The sequence below is a fragment of the Nycticebus coucang genome, chromosome 6, assembly GCF_027406575.1.
Source record: "Nycticebus coucang isolate mNycCou1 chromosome 6, mNycCou1.pri, whole genome shotgun sequence".
In the NCBI taxonomy this organism is placed as follows: Eukaryota; Metazoa; Chordata; class Mammalia; order Primates; family Lorisidae; genus Nycticebus; species Nycticebus coucang.
In genome coordinates this window covers 44694870-44713409 of record NC_069785.1, presented here as the reverse complement: position 1 = coordinate 44713409, position 18540 = coordinate 44694870, and the positions used below count along the sequence as shown (strand labels likewise).

Below are 18540 nucleotides of genomic sequence, written 5' to 3'. Positions count from 1 at the left end.
TACAGAGTAACAGCAAGATAGGTTCACCATTGACAGAGAATGGGCCCCTAATGTCACAACAAGGAAAAGGCCCCCTTATACACTTTTAATTAAGGTGATATTTTGAATTTTTATCCAATGCATTCAACAAATCTGTATTCTAACATACTCTGAACCAGATGAGCTCTCAATATCTGATACATAAAATCAGTAGGCCCTAGATCATCACTTCATTAAAAACACTACAGACATGGTGGCGCCTGTGGCTCAGTGGGTAGGACGCTGGCCCCTTATACCAAGGGTGGCAGGTTCGAACCCAGCCCCAGCCAAACTGCAAAAAGAAATTGCCAGGTGTTGTGGCAGGCACCTGTAGTCCCAGCTATTCGGGAGGCTGAGGCAAGAGAATGGCCTAAGCCCAGGAGTTGGAGGTTGCTGTGAGCTGTGATGCCACAGCACTCTGAGGGCCATAAAGTGAGACTCTGTCTCTAAAAAAACAAACAGCTACAGACTAACACAGAGTAAAGTAAGCAGGGAAAAATCCCCAAGACATTCTGAGCACAGTTTTCAGGCACATCAGGAATTCAGTACAATTTGCTAGGCAAATACTTCTTCTCCTGAGGGCTCTGACTCTTAGCAGCAGAGAACCAAAGCAGATGTGGGCCTGGGATGAGTTTTGTCTCTCTGGGTAACCTGAGTCACAGCATGTCAACTTGCTAGGCCAGGAACTCTACACTGTGTGTCTATCCAGGGGCATCCAGATCCCCTCTAAACAAAACTACTTTTCTTCCTTCCTGCCCTGCAATTCAATGTGTACTTTTTAATTACCGTTTTGTTTTAGAAAGTTTTAATGTCATTATGCGTCTATCACCAAATTCTAGTTTTAGAACTTTTCCAATAACCCCCCAATTCCCTCAAGTCTGTTTGCAATTCATCTCTGTTCTCATTCCTAGCTCCAAGCAACCACTCACCAACGTTCTATTTCTGCATAAAAGGAATCATATAATGTGTGGCTTCTTTCACTGTATGTGTTGAGGCATGCATGCATCAATAGTTTGTTTTTATGGCTGAGTAGTATTCCCTTATGTGGATATACCATAATTATCCACTCACCACTTGATGGACATTTGGGTTGTTTCCATATTGGGACAATTACAAATAAAGCTGTTATTAATATTTTTGCCCAAGTCTTTGTACAAACATGATTTCTTTCTCTTTGGATAAATAACCAGGAGTAGAATAGCTGGATCATATGGTAAGTATGTATTTACGTTTTTAAGAAACGGCTAAACTCCTTCCCAAAGTTTTGACATTTTATATTCCCACTGTAGTGTAGCGCATGAAAACTCTTCTACATCTTGCCAATATTTAGTATAACTTTAATTTTAGCTATGTTAAAAGGTGATTAAGGTCGTTTGGTTCTAATTTGCATTTCCCTAGTGACTAATAAAGTTGAGCATTTTTTCAAGTACTCAACCGTCATCTGAATATTTTCTTTAATGAAATGTCAGTTCAAAAATTTTGCCCATTGTTTTCTTATTAAAGAGTTTAGAGAGTTCTTTATGTACTCTGGATATAATTTCTTTATCAGATGTACGTTTAGCAAACAAATTCTCCCTACCTATGACTTTTCTTCTTCTTAACAGTGTCCTTAAAAGAGGAAAAGTTTTAAGTTTTGATCAATTCCAAATTTATATTTTTGTTTTAGTGCCATAGCTAAAAAAACCTTTGTCTAATCCCAAGTCACAAAGATTTTCACATATTATCTTCTACATTTAAGTTTCAGGTTTTACATTCAGGTCTATGATTCAGTTTGAGTGTACTTTTGAATAAAGGGCAAAGGTATGAATCAAAGTTCTTTTTTTCCATCTAGACATCCAATTATTCTACTAACATCTATTGAAATGATTATATTTTCTTCACTGAATTGACTTTGCAACTTTATTAAAAACAGTTGCCTAAGTACGTTTAGGTCTTTTTTTTTTTTTTGAGACAGTGTCACTATGTCACCCTTGGTAGAGTGCCACTGTAGCGTGACAGCTTACAGCAACCTCAAACTCTTTTTTTTATTGCCCTCAGTAGAGTGCTGTGGCATCACAGCTCACAGCAGCTTACAACTCCTGGGCTTAGGCGATTCTCTTGCCTCGAGTAGCTGGGACTACAGGTGCCCTCCTGAATGCCCAGCTATTTTTTTCTTGCAGTTTGGCCAGGGCTGGGTTGGAACCTGCCATGCTTGGTATATGGGGCCAGTGCCCTACCCACTGAGCCACAGGTGCCGTCCAACCCCAAACTCTTGGGCTTATGCAATTTTCTTGCCTCAGCCTCTCAAGTAGCTGGGACTACAGGGGCCCACCACTGCACCCAGCTATTTTTTTAGAGATGGGTTCTTGCTCTAGCTCAAGCTAGTTTCGAACTTGTGAACTCAGGCTATCCGCCCATCTCAGCCTCCCAAAGTGCTGGGATTAGAGGTACATACTTCCTTGTTTGTCTGTTTTTACATGTCTAGTAATTTCTGGTTGAATACTAGATATTTTGAATAACATATTGTAGTAGCTCTGGATTCTGATTAGAGAGTAGTAGTAGTGGTTGTTGTTTTATTTGGTAATTTGCCTGGACTAAATCTGTGAAGGACTGTCTCCCCTATAATATGCAGCCAAGCAGGTCTTTGTTCAGTTTTTCCTTTACTTATTTACTGTATAGCTTAGTATCCAGCCAAAGACTGGTCAGAAATTATATGGATCACTATGCAAGTTTTGAGACAGACGGTATTATAGTTCATTATTTTACTTCCAAGAAACACAGTCAACAAGTATCCTTTCTGATTCATCTGTGCAAATTTCAACTTGCTCAGTTTATGGGTATTGCTGGGAGGGCTTCATTTGTTTCCATCCATGTGGATTTTATGTTTCTTAATTTTTGTGTATCTCAAAACTTTCATAATGACCCACATATAATGAAACAACGTGAAGCAATAAAACTTCTGTGTAGTAGTCTCTGTTGATGGCTCAATGTGTGGGCAAGGAAATATGTTAAAAGTGCAGGCCATTTTTAAGATTACCCCAGCATTCACTAACCAGAGACCTCTTGTGCCTCCTTGTACAAATATGTGTAGGTTCTGTCAGGGCAACGTGGGTGGTGTGGGCCCACTTAAGTCTGTGCCATGTACGTACACAGCTTCTAGTTAACCTATGACATTACGCGAAGATCTTATTAAGTCCCATATGTCTATATTGCCCCCCAGAATTCCCTGCTAAATCCCCAGATAGTCTGCTGGTTCAACAGACCCACAGTCTGAAGCCAGAGGAGTCACTGGCCCTCTTTATTTGCTTGCAATGGAGATCACAACTTTAACTGACAATGCTCCAAATCAAGTGAACCCCTGTGGCAGCAGTAGCAGCAGCCTTCTTTTCCCTAATGGAACCATCCCAATAACAGAGATCAGAGTGTGGGTAGGGATGGGAGCAGCTGTGGCAGAACATCTTACATGTGCACATTTCTTACCTGAAATTCAGCAGTTTTTTTTGAATAAATGCCTTTCAATTTGTTACATGCCTTTAGTCTATTTTCAGATCCCAGAAATGGTTTTGTCCAACTTTTTAGGTTCTTTGGGAAGATATAATTTGTCAATCTCCTCACTTTATCATAACAGAAGTGAATCTTCCAGGTTTTTTTTTTTTTTCATTTTAATGCTTATTTTTCTTTCAAGTTTGATCTTGTTTTAAATGCCCATAATGATCACACAGATGGGAAAATGTTAAAAATAAAACACAAGCAGAAGATATTTTGATTAGTCTTTATGAAATGCCTCTACCCTTACTAACTTAACAGATTATGTGTAAGTAAGCCCTCTTTATAATAATATTAGGTTATTTCAGAGGACCTGCCAATAAGAGTAAGAGGAAAGGAAAAAAAATATGAAGGAGGACAAGAAAGCCGTCAAGGAGATAAGGAAAGAAGAAATCTCACCAAATACAAGGGATAACTAACCTGCGTGTAGTGGATGGTGAAGATGGCATGAGATCTGCTGCTGGCCTCGTGAACATGGGTGGCTGCTGTGATTCTGTGTATATAAGGGAAAACAGCTAAGACAAGGATTGTTTACCCATGGTGGATCCTACACAAGAAACTTTAGTGCTGAGGTTAGAGAAGAGCATCACAAAACATGCACATATATTCCAGTACACTTAGGAGAGTAGTCCAAAGAGGGCAGAAGCAGCACGGTGGGTGCTGGTGCCTGAGAATAAAAAGGAACATAGCTTTAAACTCAACCACACTGGAACACATTTTTAAAGCAATAGAAGCAAAAATCAGAGTGAAAGGGAAATACTGAGTATCATCAACCTGGAATAATAGCCCCAAGACAGACCCATATAGATAAGATGGTTACAAAGACAAAGAAGGTTACGTTTTGCTTAAACACAGAACATTGATCTTATATTGTCAGAAAGGTCTTAAAAATGAGATCCTCAATTATGTCAATGTCATGCTAAGCCAGATGGAATTCAGAATCTCCCTTAGAAATCCATTCCAGGGTCAACCCGTAGTGTCAGAAGAGCCTGCCTTTTATTTAAATCTAAGTCAGCTGTGCTTCAGCTTAAGCCTATTCACTGACTTCTGTTTTCAGCGGGGCTGGAGAATAGAAAAAAACAGTCAATATCTAGATGCTAGTCTAGTGATTCAAGAATAAAGAGTAAAAAGTAAAGCCTGACACTTCAAGATCAAGGATCTCAGGATATCCTGAAGACCAAAAGCAAGTGCTCCAGGAAAGTTCCATGAACACCCAGGAGGAGAATGTTAAATATAAATATTTTCTTTATGTTCAGTTAACTTTGGCCTGATATTAACAGGGTAAAATACAAGGCTCTAAACACTTTCTTTTACTTAGAAAAAAAGCCTTTTTAAAAAAAAGACCCTGGTAACATTCTTGATATTTCTAACTAGGTATAACTAGTTATACCTATTCTATAACTATACCTATTAGAGGTGTAACTAACAGAATGGAATGTTATCGCAATTTACAATAGCTTTTGGGAGAGTCCCCAGCACTTAGTTATTCATAGAAGATTTAAACAGTCTTTGAGGGTTACTTTATTAGTATGCAAAACTAGAGGGAAAACGGTTTTATGAAACATTTCACACTATATTCATCCTTATGTCTCTCAAGGCTGCGGAGAGGACAATGCAAGCAAGAATCTTTTCTTTGATGAAAATACCAGAAGCTGTATATGTGCATATTATAAAACAAAGTATAGAGTAATTCTCTGGGGTTACTGCCTAATATTACTATATCCAGAACAAACTTCTCGTTACTAGTGAGAAGAGCACTAAATCTTATCACTGCCCTTTATCCTTGGCATATTACTGTTCTGGGAAGGGGGTCCTGGTTGTGAATACCTCTGTGGACAGAGAATGCTAAGTGTCATCAAACACTCCCTGGAGAGGAAGAAGAGTGAGGATAAAATGATGATAGGAACAAACCTGTTACCTGTTTGCAATTCCCTCCTCCAAGAGTTGGATTACTTGCTTATAGTTGGTAACTACATGTTGAGATAAACCTATCAGATTTGAGAGGAGGAAAAAAAATTAAACGCAATTTTTGACAAAATTTAACCTTTTCCTACAGGTCTTTTTTTTTTTTTTTTGTAGAGACAGAGTCTCACTTTATGGCCCTCGGTAGAGTGCCATGGCATCAAACAGCTCACAGCAACCTCCAACTCCTGGGCTTAAGTGATTCTTTTGCCTCAGCCTCCCGAGTAGCTGGGACTACAGACGCCCGCCACAACACCCGCCTATTTTTTTGTTGCAGTTCGGCCGGGGCCGGGTTTGAACCCGCCACCCTGGGTATATGGGGCTGGCGCCTTACCGACTGAGCCACAAGCGCCGCCCTTTCCTACAGGTCTTTAACTTCATCATGTCTATTTCATATCATCTGATAGGAACAAGGGAATTTGGCTCAATTCATTCAGATAATAAATTAAATCAAGAAACATTTACCAGGCCAGGCACGGTGGTTCGCGCCTGTAATCCTAGCACTCTTGGGAGGTCGAGGCAGGTGGATTGGTTGAGTTTAGGCATTCAAGGCCAGCCAAAGCAAAAGCAAGAACCTGTCTCTAAAAATATGCTGGGCACTGTGGTGGGCACCTGTAGTCCCAGTTACTTGGGAGGCTGAGGCAAGAGAATCGCTTGAGCCCAAGAGTTTGAGGTTGGTGTGAGCTGTGATGCCATGGTACTCTACCAAGCGTGACAAAGTGAGACTCTGTCTCGAAAAAAATAAAAAAATAAAATAAAACAAAGAAACATTAACTGGTAGCAAGACATTGTTATAGACTCTCAGAACCTACATCTCTGCTCACATGGAGGTTATGGTCTAGAATCCATATGTTAAGTATCCATATATTAACTATGTTAACAACAATAATTCTTTACGATTTTGCTCCGTAGGTTAAAACATTCTCATTCTCATATTGTAACCTCACTGGGCCCTCAAAAATTCCTGAGTTAGGAAGGTACCATTTTCCCCACAAGGTGGCAGACTGAGTTTGGCATACAAAATGTATAGTACACACATCCCTGCCCTCCCACAATGTACAACCATATGAAATTGCACTGTACAAGACAATATGGCCAAGTGCCACAGGAGTAGGAGAGGTAATAAATGCCACAGTGATCTGGAGTGGTCAGGGCAGCCTCCATAGAAGAAGTGAGACTTAGATTTAGTCACTGACAGTTAGTGACAGTCTCACTCTGTTACCCTAGATGGAGGGTCATGGTGTCATAGGTCACAGCAACCTTAAACTCTGGGCTCAAGTAATTCTCTTGCCTTAGCCTCCCGAGTAGCTGGGACTACAGGTGTACACCACTACACCTGGCTAGTTTCTGTATTTTCAGTAGAGGCAGGGTCTCGCACTTGCTCAGGCTGGTCTGAAACTCCTGAGCTCAAGCAATCCACCCACCCCAGCATCCCAGATGGAACTGCAAGTTCTTTTTTTCTTTTCTTTTTTTTTTGAGATAGAGTCTCACTTGGTCACCCTTGGTAGAGTGCCGCGGTGTCACAGCTCACAGCAACCTCAACCTCTTGGACTCAAGCGATCCTCTTGCCTCAGCCTCCCAAGTAGCTGGGATTACAGGCACCCATGACAACTCCCAGCTAATTTTTAGAGACGAGGTCTTGCTCTGATTCAGGCTGGTCTCAAACTCCTGAGCTCAGGCAATCCACCCACCTCAGCCTCACCAGTGCTAGGATTACAGGTGTGAGCCACTGTGCCCAGATGAACTGCAAGTTCTTCAAGGACCTTACATTTTCATAGTAAATGGCTCCCTGAATAGTATAAGCATTTAGTAGGTATTCAATAAATTCTTGTATAGTTGGTTTCAAGGCAAAAACTACTTTCCACTTTCAAGTCGTAGTCACAAAATACAGACAGATATGCAGTAATATATCTATAAAGAAAGCAAACATTTTAAAAAATAAAAAATGTGCTAAAATGTCATCCAAAGGGTAGTGCTGTAAATGACATAGTCCACGACCACTCAGGGTCCCAGCTTCCAAGGCTGGTTCTATACTATATAGACCCATGGCTCCTTTGCTAAGAAATGAGAGAAATATCCACCTATATTTCTAATGGTTGAGAAAGTCTAGACTGACTTTAAGAAATTTGTAAGCCAAGACCTAAGAGAATTCTATTCTCTTTTATTCTATTCTATTCTTGAATTAGAATTCAGGATTTCCTACCAAACATCCTCTCTCCTCTCAAGAGGTCACTCCATAAAGGTATCCAAAGGAGCCCTGACCTTTGCACCATGAACACTGAGATTTCAGTCCTGGCCCTGTCACTGACCTTGGACACGTGACCTGAGCTGTGTGGCTCAGGTGAGTTCACATATTCCCTGGCTTGCAGGTACTATGCCAATCAAAGAATTTATGATCCCAGGTCTCCTTCCAGGCTCTCAATGTACAAAATTCTATCCCATTCCTCTCCACATTCCTTCCAGTCCTAGGGAAGGTCCCAGTTCTAAATCCGTCCCAACTAATTGGGACTTTGGGAATATCCCTTAACTTTTCCCAGACTTCATTTCATCTTCTAAGTCATGTCCTCTGGTTACTAGGTGCACACACACATTTTAAGATGAGAAGTCTGATACCGTTGCATCAACTCATGGTCTGCCTTGATAGTGCTACTCTACACAGAAATATTTACCTACAAAAGTTTTCTGAGTTTTTGTGGAGTTTGTTTGTTTGTTTGTTTTTGAGATGTGGTCTTGCTCTGTTGCCAGGCTGGAGTGCACTGTGGCCTCAAACTCCTAGCCCAAGCAATCCCTCTGCTTTAGCCTCCCAAGTAACTGAGACTAGAAACACATGCCACCACACTTGGCTGATCATTTTTTTAAAGAAGCAGGATCTCATTACATTGCCCAGCCTGGTCTCAAACTCCCGGCCTCAGAAGTAATCCTCCCACCTCACCTTCCCCTGTTGCTGGATTAGAGGTACGAGCCATGGTGTGCCTGGCAGTTTTACGGAGGAGACTCAAACTGGCTCCTAGCAAAGTAAATGGTATTTTTGTTGTTGTTTCCAGGGTGGAATATTTGGGGAAAGACATGTGTAGCAGACTGAGTGACTGTCAGACCTACTGTGTCATTCACTGGCCACACCCTGATAAGAGAAAAGACCAGTTCTTTTTTTTTTTTTTTTTTTTTTGTAGAGACAGAGTCTCACTGTACCGCCCTCGGTAGAGTGCCGTGGCGTCACACGGCTCACAGCAACCTCTAACTCTTGGGCTTACGTGATTCTCTTGCCTCAGCCTCCCAAGTAGCTGGGACTACAGGCGCCCGCCACAACGCCCGGCTATTTTTTTGTTGCAGTTTGGCCGGGGCTGGGTTTGAACCCGCCACCCTCGGCATATGGGGCCGGCGCCCTGCTCACTGAGCCACAGGCGCCGCCAAAAGACCAGTTCTTGATCCTTCATGTCCCTCTCCTTGTCAGGATTCAAATTAGGGAAACGCTCTAGGAACAGGAACATACAATTTATATGTTACTTTTTTTTTGTTTCTTTACAAAACAGTGTCTCCCTATGTTCAAGGCCAAGCCATAAAGGCTAAAGTGATCTTCCTACCTCAGCCTCCCAGCTGGGACTATAGGCATGCACCACTGCACTTGGCTCTGTCACTTCTTACAAGTGGCCTGAAAGCTTGAAGACTTCATCCACAAAAGAACCCAACTGAGGCTGAAGGTACAAACACCCAACATGGGTGCTTGATGAGGAAGCATATCAGGTCCATGTCTGCCATCTCCCCATCTCTCCCACCCTTCTGACTATCACCACCAATCGAAGAAAAAGGACCCTGGAAAGGACACTGGCTGGCCTGGGAACCAGCTGAGGTCCTGCCAAATCTGGTGTCCATGGACCCAAGCTCACTCCACACCGCGTTCCCCCTCACTTACCATGGTGTGCTTCAGCCACTCCTGGGGCTCTAGTTCATGCCCCCTCCTAGCTACACCACTCTGCACGTGACTGGCTCCTGCACGCCATTCAGGTCTCAGCTGAAAAGTTACCTCCACAGAGGCGGCGTTCCTGACCACCCCAGAGAGGTGGGACATTTATGCCTACCAATGTTCTTTTTTTTTTTTTTTTTTGTAGAGACAGAGTCTCACTTTATGGCCCTCAGTAGAGTGCCGTGGCCTCACACAGCTCACAGCAACCTCCAACTCCTGGGCTTAAGCGATTCTCTTGCCTCAGCCTCCCGAGTAGCTGGGACTACAGGCGCCCGCCACAACACCCGGCTATTTTTCGGTTGCAGTTTGGCCAGGGTCAGGTTTGAACCCGTCACCCTCGGCATATGGGGCCGGTGCTCTACCGACTGAGCCACAGGTGCCGCCCCCAATGTTCTTTTCTATCACTGCACCTACTTATTTTTTTAAAAATATATAGTGGTTTATTTAGATGGTTTTTAAAGGATTTCACTGTGGAAGTCAGCATAATTGGAACAAACATCCAAGGTCTTCTTAAGAGGAATAATCTTATTGCTAGGCAATGGCTTTGGCTTCTGGTAGGAATGCTTCCCAGTATTTTATCAGCTGTTGTTGTGTTTGTACTAATGATTCTAAGTACTTTTTTTTTTTTTTTTTTTTTTTGTAGAGACAGAGTCTCACCGTACCGCCCTCGGTAGAGTGCCGTGGCATCTCACGGCTCACAGCAACCTCTAACTCTTGGGCTTACGCAATTCTCTTGCCTCAGCCTCCCGAGTAGCTGGGACTACAGGCGCCCACCACAACGCCCGGCTATTTTTTCTTTTTGTTGCAGTTTGGCCGGGGCCGGGTTTGAACCCGCCACCCTTGGCATATGGGGCTGGCGCTCTACTCACTGAGCCACAGGCGCCGCCCTGATTCTAAGTACTTGATGGTAACAGTTTTAAAATCCTTCACTCGTTCTTTCTCAAATCTTCCCACTTCTTTTCAAATTGTTTTAGAGATCTGTTCCAAATCTCTTTCTCCTTGTTGTACTTTCACCTCCCACTCTCTTATTTCATTTTTAGCTTGTTGTATTTTATCTGGTTAGCAACCATCATTTTTGCCTCGGTTTCACGTTTTTTGAGCAAAGTAATTTGAGCATCTTCCCATTTCTGCCAGCACTTCATTCGATGGTCAAACACACCTTTCCCTGCACCAATAAGACGAATGTAGTCGCTCAGGGGTCCTCAAACTGCGGCCCACGGGCCACATGCAGCAGTGTGATTGTATTTGTTCCCGTTTTGTTTTTTTACTTCAAAATAAGATATGTGCAGTGTGCATAGGAATTTGTTCATAGTTTTTTTTTTTTTAACTATAGTCCGGTCCTCCAACGGTCTGAGGGACAGTGAACTGGCTCCCTTTTTTAAAAGTTTGAGGACCCCTGCACGTTAGTTCTGAAAACATATAAAAGTCAGCAAAAGCTTGTTCTTGATGTAACTGGTCTATCTTCTCCTCAACTTCTGCAAGTTGAGATAAAGCTCTAGATAAAGCAGTATGATCCTCAGAATTACCTAACATGGCAGCACTTTTAGCAAAGGCAGCTGTGTTGGCTGAAAGTTCTTTTCTATGACAGACCAAGGCTTCAATACTGGCATGAAGTTTCCTAAGTTGCTGATCCAGATTCTCAAACTGCTGCTGATTTTCTTCAAACCATGCATCCGATTCATTCATCTTGATTGTCATTTTGTTGACGGCATCGGTAGCCTTGTTCACCATCCTCAATATTTCTGCTCCGCTCAGAGCTTGTGTGTTAACTGCTCTAGGCAGCTCTGAACTTCCCAAGAACTGCCTTAAATCAGGATCCTGCAGTAACGTTGGATGTTTTACTGTTCTTTGAAGATACCTTTCAAGAGCTGCTCTCCGTTTTTCTACAAACTCAGTGGATTATGAATCTTCTTTACCCACTTTGATCTTGGTCATGCCTACTATACTATTTTCTGGAGCTGGTGGCACAATATACCCGACATGTAAATGCTTGCTTGCTAATTTGCTATGCAAACCACGAAAGTCATTGAATCCTCTTTTCACTGAAAATTCACTCTTACTGAACATGGAAAGAGAAGTCTGTTGTTACTCTATATGCCATATAAGCATTCATGCCATCACCAACTTTCTCTGGGTCAGATACACCAATTTCTATATCAAATATATCTCCATTTGCTTCTTCTTCAATCTCTTCCCTGGATCTATCAAAGATCACAGGAGCAGACATACTCTTCGATTCAATTCTAGGAGCAATAAGTGCAGTAGGGGTGACAGGTGTGATTGCAGGAGAAGGTTCTGAGTAGAGGATAGGTTCCCTTTCTGGGCTGTCCAAGGAAACTTCTTCTGTGGCTTCTTCTCTCAGGGACTTTACAGTCTGCAAAAAGATCTTCTCTGTCATCATCTAGCACAACTTCTGCAGGTTTGGGGCCATTGGAGTTTGTACTATTATCTTCTGCAGGAAAACTAGCTGGCTCTGGAGACGATGGACTTGACTCTAGGGTGGAGACAGTGCTAGCGAACAGGTCCTCTCCGTCCTCCAGCTCCTCAAAGTCAGTGGGCTTCGCATCCCCAAGTGGAGGAGGTTCCGTCTCGGCCGCCATCTTTGTTCGCCTTAACGACTGCCACATCTACTTATTTTTTTATACCCTTTACAACAATTTGTAATTAAGGGTTTGTTTTCTGACTCATGCCCACTAGATTCACTAGGTTATGAGCTTACCTGTGTGAGCAAGATCACATCTTTCTATGGATTGGCGTCTAGAATAGTAGCTGGCGCATAGTAAATCCTTATTACCCTATGCTGAGTGAACACCAGGAGAGCTTCCCAGTCTTCAGTTTGGTCTCAGGTCTCTAGGACCACAGTAGCTCACCTTGTACATATGGCCCCATCTCTGGATGCTCCCTGACCCGCAGGGTACTATAGGACTTTTTAGGAACTGATTGCTTCAATAGATCCCGCACCCGTTCGTTATAGATTTCCAGGAAACTAGAGACAAGTAGAAAAAGGCAACATAATTAGATTTTGAAAAAAGTAGGAAAAACATTAGGCCAAGAATCAGAAGGTCTTAAGTCCCTGTTCTAGCTCTACCTTGGACACTCTGAGGCTTTGATTAAGCCCCAGTTCTCCCCTGCATCCCTCTCCACTCTAGAGTGTTAAGCAGTGATTATTTCACAGTTTTGGGTTTATAATGTCAGTGCTGAGTCAAGTTTAGCCCTTGAGGGGCTGTTTCAGCGTGCTTTTTAAGATATCCTGTCATCAGATTGGGCCTTGGTCAGGCCTCCACAGCAGTCTACAGAGCTTGTTTCTTAAGTAATTTTCAAACATGAGCCTTGACATCATTTGTTCTATGAAGGTACCTCAAACACTGCTATGAGAGAATCTACGTAAGAAGGGTTCTAGTCTCCACCCCTGCTCACGCAGGATAATTATCATTTTGTATATTTTATACACTGGGATTCTGTATACAATATGCTTTTTCTCATAGATGTCTACTGACACATTTTTTTTTTTTATTTTTTTTTTTGTAGAGACAGAGTCTCACTTTATGGCCCTTGGTAGAGTGCCGTGGCATCACACAGCTCACAGCAACCTCCAACTCCTGGGCTTACGCGATTCTCTTGCCTCAGCCTCCCGAGCAGCTGGGAATACAGGTGCCCGCCACAACGCCCGGCTATTTTTTGGTTGCAGTTCAGCCGGGGCCGGGTTTGAACCCGCCACCCTCGGTATATGGGGCTGGCGCCTTACCGACTGAGCCACAGGCGCCTCCCTACTGACACATTTCTTTAAAAATAGTTATAATTCTTTATTAAAACCAGTACACATTTTATTTATTTATTCTATTAAACAAGAAGATAGACTTCTCACAAAAAGGTCTTCCTTACCACTCCATCTGATGCCTCCAGGTGGAGAAAGAAAGGAAGAAAAGAAGGAAGGGTGGAGGAGAGGAGAGAGAGAAAGGAGGAAGGAGGAAAGATCTTCCTCACCAGAACATAGATGCCTGCCAGTTTAGTCAGTGGTCAGAAAAAAATGTTCCAGTACAAAGATGAACCATATTCACACTTGTCTCATGATGTTTTCCTGAACCTTGTCATATGTGGACATAGAAACTCTGGTTATCTCTCAAAATAGTGATTCCCAGAGTTTATGGACAATAAGACATTTAATAAATACGTATATACTTATACACACAAATGTGCATAACTACATAGAAGTTTGAAAATTATTTTGCAAACATAAAAAAGTGAAAATAACATTAACAATCATTTAATTCTTTTTTTTTAAAAAGCAGGTCGGGGGGGGTGATGAAAGTATTCTGAACTAGAGAGTGGTTGTGGTTGCACAACCTTGTAAATATTGTAAAAATCCCTGCACTGTATACTTTAAAATTTGATGTAAAGTACATTTCATGGTAGGTGAATTAGAGGGCAAGTTTTTGGTTTAATTAATTTATTTATTTATGTATTTATTGAGACAGAGTCTCACTCCATTACCCAGGCTAGAGTGCTGGGGCATCAGCCTAACTTCCAGTAACCTCAGATTCTTGGGTTCAAGTAATCCTCCTGCTTTAGCCTCCCAAATGGCTGGGGCTGTAGGAGCTCACTGCAATGCCCAGCTAATTTCTTTTCTTTTCTTTCTTTCTTTCTTTTTTTTTTTTTTGTAGGGATAGGGTCTCACTCTTGCTCAGGCTGGTCTCAAACCCCTGAGCTCAAGCAATCCTCCTGCCTCAGTCTCTCAGAATGCTGGGATTTCAGGTGTGAGGGACTATGCCCAGCCTCAATTTTTTAAAAAGGGTATTGGGAAGACAGAGAATAAAGGGAAATGGATAAAATTACACTAATATTTTCACTATACATTGTTAAAACTTTATCTCTGAATAGCCAGCAGTAGCCTGGGAACTGAGATTTGAGAACTACTGCCTTGGGGAATAATCTAGTAGGAGCTTAGAAGAGAGTCCCAAAAGCTAAAGAAAAGGGAAAGTAGACAGCCAAAGTGAGCTGGGCCACAGGACAGAAGTGCTTGTTAAGTCTAAGGGTAGGGAATTAAATTTTCTGCAGTCAAGGACCCAAGTATGTTTCTTATCTCCCTGTACTGCAAGATGGTTCTCCTGTGGCTTTTCTCCATCCCGCTGGTGACTCTGGAAGCAAAGAGAAGCCAGCTGAACATGCTAGAATTTGGAGTGGAAGTAGAAACACTGTAGGTCACATATCTTGATAGGTTCTTACCTTACTTTTATACTGCGGGAGGAAGGCAGCGAGGCATAGTCTTTCTCCCTGACAAAGAGACCCTGCACAAATCAGAGGGTTGAGGTTTCATTGTAAAGAGTGTACAAATGAAACCTACTTTGAAAAGATCCAGTCAAAAGAGTGTTTATACCTCACATATTCGCGGTGTCAACCCAATAGAAGCCTGGAGAACAAAAGAAAGCATTATCATTTACTGGAGGTGATGCTCAGCCCCACCCAACACCTGGGAACCATCCTCAGCCTGGGGGATGGACACAGGGGCTCCTTGTTGCCTCTTCGCCTCAGGTGGATTCCATGAAATATACGGAATACTCATAGGACAGTGCTCTCAAGACACACCCATGGGGGGGGGGGAGTAAACGCACCAGATGAGAGGCCTATTATCACCATAAGATGGAAAAGAAAAGGAGTTAGCAAACCCAGATACCTGCTTTTATGCAATGAAGCTTTTGTCACTCTTGGATAAACCCACTTTATCGATGTGGCTCCTCCTAGACTCCTACATCTCCTATCCCTACACACAGGTAGACTAGAGAAAATGGGTATTCAAAAATACACATTTAGAGAGAAGGGGCTTCTTTCTCCATCCGTGCTAACTTGTACTCAAACTAAGGGTTTTCTATCTGTGGCTTAGGGGGCAATTTCTTCTTTAAATTTCAAATACGGTGAAAGCGCACTAAACACAAACGATAAGCAATGAGCTGGGCCCGGGGCAGCAGGGATAATCATTCAGAAGGAGCACTGTCCTAGAGAATGTTCTCAGCTAGTGTCATTTGCCATCCACCCCAACAGGATACTTCTAAACCTCAAACAGAGGTATTCTTGAGGAATTCTACGCTCTTAATTTTCTGTAATAAAGTGATAAATCCTGTATACTTTTGAAAGTCCCCAGCCCAGGAACTGGTACTCCTCCTTCCCTCCAGTGCACAGATCCAACGCATGCAGGCTTGGAGCTGGGCCATGAGAACCTCATCTCTGCACAGCCCCAGTTAGCACTTAAGATCAGTCTAGGTCTTGTCCACAAGGTGGTGTTAAAAAGCTTCAAGTGATGAACTTGGAAATAATGAGAGAAATTCAGTAAAACTGAGGTCTGCTTCATCAAAGGAAGCTTATATAATTTTAAGGCTTTCCAGGTTTTGATGATGATGGGTTAATTATTCAAAGTTTATCTTTCAATTAAATGTTGAAAAACTTATTCCCAATCCCAAAGAGGGCTTGTTAAATCTTGTATAAAGTTGATTAACTACAATCACATTCAATCACATTCATCTCACAGTGGCAAGGACAATCTAAGACTCAGGAGTGCTGTAGCATTAGGAAGATAATCTCACTACAATTTTAAATAACACTCACTGGGGTCCCCAGCATGGTATATGTCTTCCCAGAGCCTGTCTGCCCATAGGCAAAAAGGCATATATTATAGCCCTTGGCAGCTCCAGATAGTACTTCCATTCCCAAATCCTGGAACACCTGTAACAACAAGAGCAGAGAGAATGTTACCCTGGTTCTTCTTCCCAGAGCAATCTAAAAAAAATTAAAAGGCCAGGTGCATTGGTTCACACCTGTAATCCTAGCACTCCGGGAGTCGAGGTAGGTGGATAGCCTGAGCTCACGAGTTCAAGATCAGTCTGAACAAAATCGAGATCCCCATATCTACTACAAACAGAAAAAACTAAAAATAAAAGGGAAAAAAAAACAAACAGAAAAAACTAGCCAGGTGTCATGGCAGACTATGTAGTCCCAGTTACTCAGGAGGCTGAGGGAATAGGATCACTTGAGCCCAAGAGTTTGAGGTTGTTGTGAGCTATGACACCACAGCATTCTACCCAGGATGACACAGTAAGACTGTCTCAAATAAAATAAAATAAAAAATAAATTATAAAATATTTCAAACATATCTAACTATAAATTCTCTACCATTTCACAAAATTCCATGCAGCTTTAAAAAAAACATGGCTAAGGAAAATTCATTTAGCCAGCCAGTCATTTAAAAACAATTTTTTTTTTTTTTTTTGAGATAAGAGTCTCACTTTGTCGCACTCGGTAGAGTGCTGTGGCATCATAGCTCATAGCAACCTCAAACTCTTGGGCTCAAGTGATTCTCTTGCCTCAGCCTCCCAAGTAGCTGGGACTACAGGTGCCCACCACAACACCCAGCTATTTTTAGTGACAGGGATCTCACTCTTCTTCAGGCTGGTCTCAAACCTGTGAGCTCAAACAATCCATCCTCCTCAGCCTCCCAGAGTGCTAAGATTACAGGCATTAGCCACTATGCCCAGCCCATTTAAATATTTTTAAAAGTATGGCTACTCTATATGCTGAGAATAATACTCCACACTTAAAAAGAAAACAACTATATCATCCCTAGTCTTAGGGCAAAGAGTCTACCAAAAGGGTTAGGGCAAAGACATGCAAGCAAAATAATTCTTTTTCCTTCTCACAATAAGAAAATGTTTAATATGGTTTATAGCAGGCATCCTCAGACTTTTTAAGCAGGGGGCCAATTCACTGTCCCTCAGACCGTTGGAGGGCCAGACTATAGTTTTAAAAAATATATATACGAATGGTGGTGCCTGTGGCTCAAAGGAGTAGGGTGCCGGCCCCATATGCCAGAGGTGGCAGGTTCAAACCCAGCCCCGGCCAAAACTGAAAAAAAAAAAAAAAAAAAATATATATATATATATATATATGAACAAATTCCTATGCACACTGCACACATCTTATTTTGAAGTAAAAAACAAAACGGGAACAAATACAATTCACACGGCTTCATGTGGCCCGCAGGCTGCAGTTTGAGGATGCCTGGTTTACAGGGTAAAGCTACAGTGAAATATTGCCCAGAAACATATAAATTCAGCATCCTAATATCTACACCGAGAATCCATTAAGCCCAATGTTAAGTAGGGATTTTCCCTGTGGGTCAATTTTCCAGACACTCTTTCCTTAAATTGACCATTGTTGGCCATTTGCCTCTGTGGTAGGTAGTTTTAGTGAATCAAAAACAGCCAGAGGTTCTCATGTGAAAACTCCTACACTTTGTTAACTATCTGAACTCTATTAGACCCAGGTCTCAAGAAAAACAGCTAATCTTATGGGGAAAGCAGCTTCCCAGGTCAACCAATGTTCAGCATAATGTCCCACGTGCATCTGTGGACTGTGCCATTTGCGTTGTTGCTGCCCAGCTTCCAAACACCCTTCCTATGTGAGAGGAATCTTTGATTGTGTCAGTCCTGGTGGGAACCAGGGGCCCAATCCTCTACTAAAGAGACCAGATACTCATCCCCACATCCTGCCAGCTAGAACACTAGCACAGGAATGAGGCCCGCCAAGATGTTCTCACTTGATTTTGAAAGAAAGACACAGAAACAAAACAATAGTTGCTAAATTCTCAGTGGCGCCATTAAGAGTCCAATAGCACTGCCGGCTTAGCACTCAGTGGGAGAAGTGCTGAGTGTGGTGCCCAAATCAGACTATTCAGTGACGTGGCTTCACCTGGGTTCCCTGCTTCTCATGCCTTCCTGCCCACTTTTTAACTTTCCCTTCAATTCTGTGAATATCTGGTATGATTCCAAGTAGTAGTGTGGTTCTTACACTTCAAAGCTACGTGATCTTGCGCAAGTTTCTTAAACTTTGTGAGCCTCTGTTTCCTTACTTATGGAATGTATATTTTGCATGTATATCCAATGTATATCTTTGAATGTATATCCCAGGTTGGTTACAAAGATAAAGTGAAGAAGTAATACGTGTCATCAGGGACAACACAGACAGACAGGCGTTGCTAACTCCAGTCTCCACTACTTGCCCTATGTTTTAGCAGCTGCAGTTATGCT

General features: G+C 42.3%; 1 protein-coding gene and 1 pseudogene across 8 annotated transcripts in view; both read right to left on the bottom strand.

Moving 5' to 3' along the window:
* The window catches only part of STARD9 (StAR related lipid transfer domain containing 9), a 133049-nt gene that overhangs the window by 41838 nt on the left and 72671 nt on the right, over window positions 1–18540 (bottom strand). For 6 of the 8 annotated variants that reach the window (XR_008380599.1, XM_053593654.1, XM_053593652.1 and 3 more), the window contains exons 4-9: window positions 16064–16180; window positions 14841–14873; window positions 14690–14751; window positions 12337–12452; window positions 5462–5531; window positions 3964–4036 (exon numbers count right to left, since the gene is read on the bottom strand). Coding sequence is in view for 7 of the 8 variants with exons in the window: in XM_053593654.1 (XP_053449629.1) it covers window positions 3964–4036; window positions 5462–5531; window positions 12337–12452; window positions 14690–14751; window positions 14841–14873; window positions 16064–16180 (471 nt within the window). In the remaining variant the exon portion in view is untranslated. Of the gene's footprint in view, window positions 1–3963; window positions 4037–5461; window positions 5532–12336; window positions 12954–14689; window positions 14752–14840; window positions 14874–16063; window positions 16181–18540 lie in introns of those variants that run through there. The other 2 variants (XM_053593650.1, XM_053593651.1) reach the window with 2 other exon arrangements.
* On the bottom strand, window positions 9907–12326 carry LOC128587477 (sorting nexin-2-like; annotated as a pseudogene).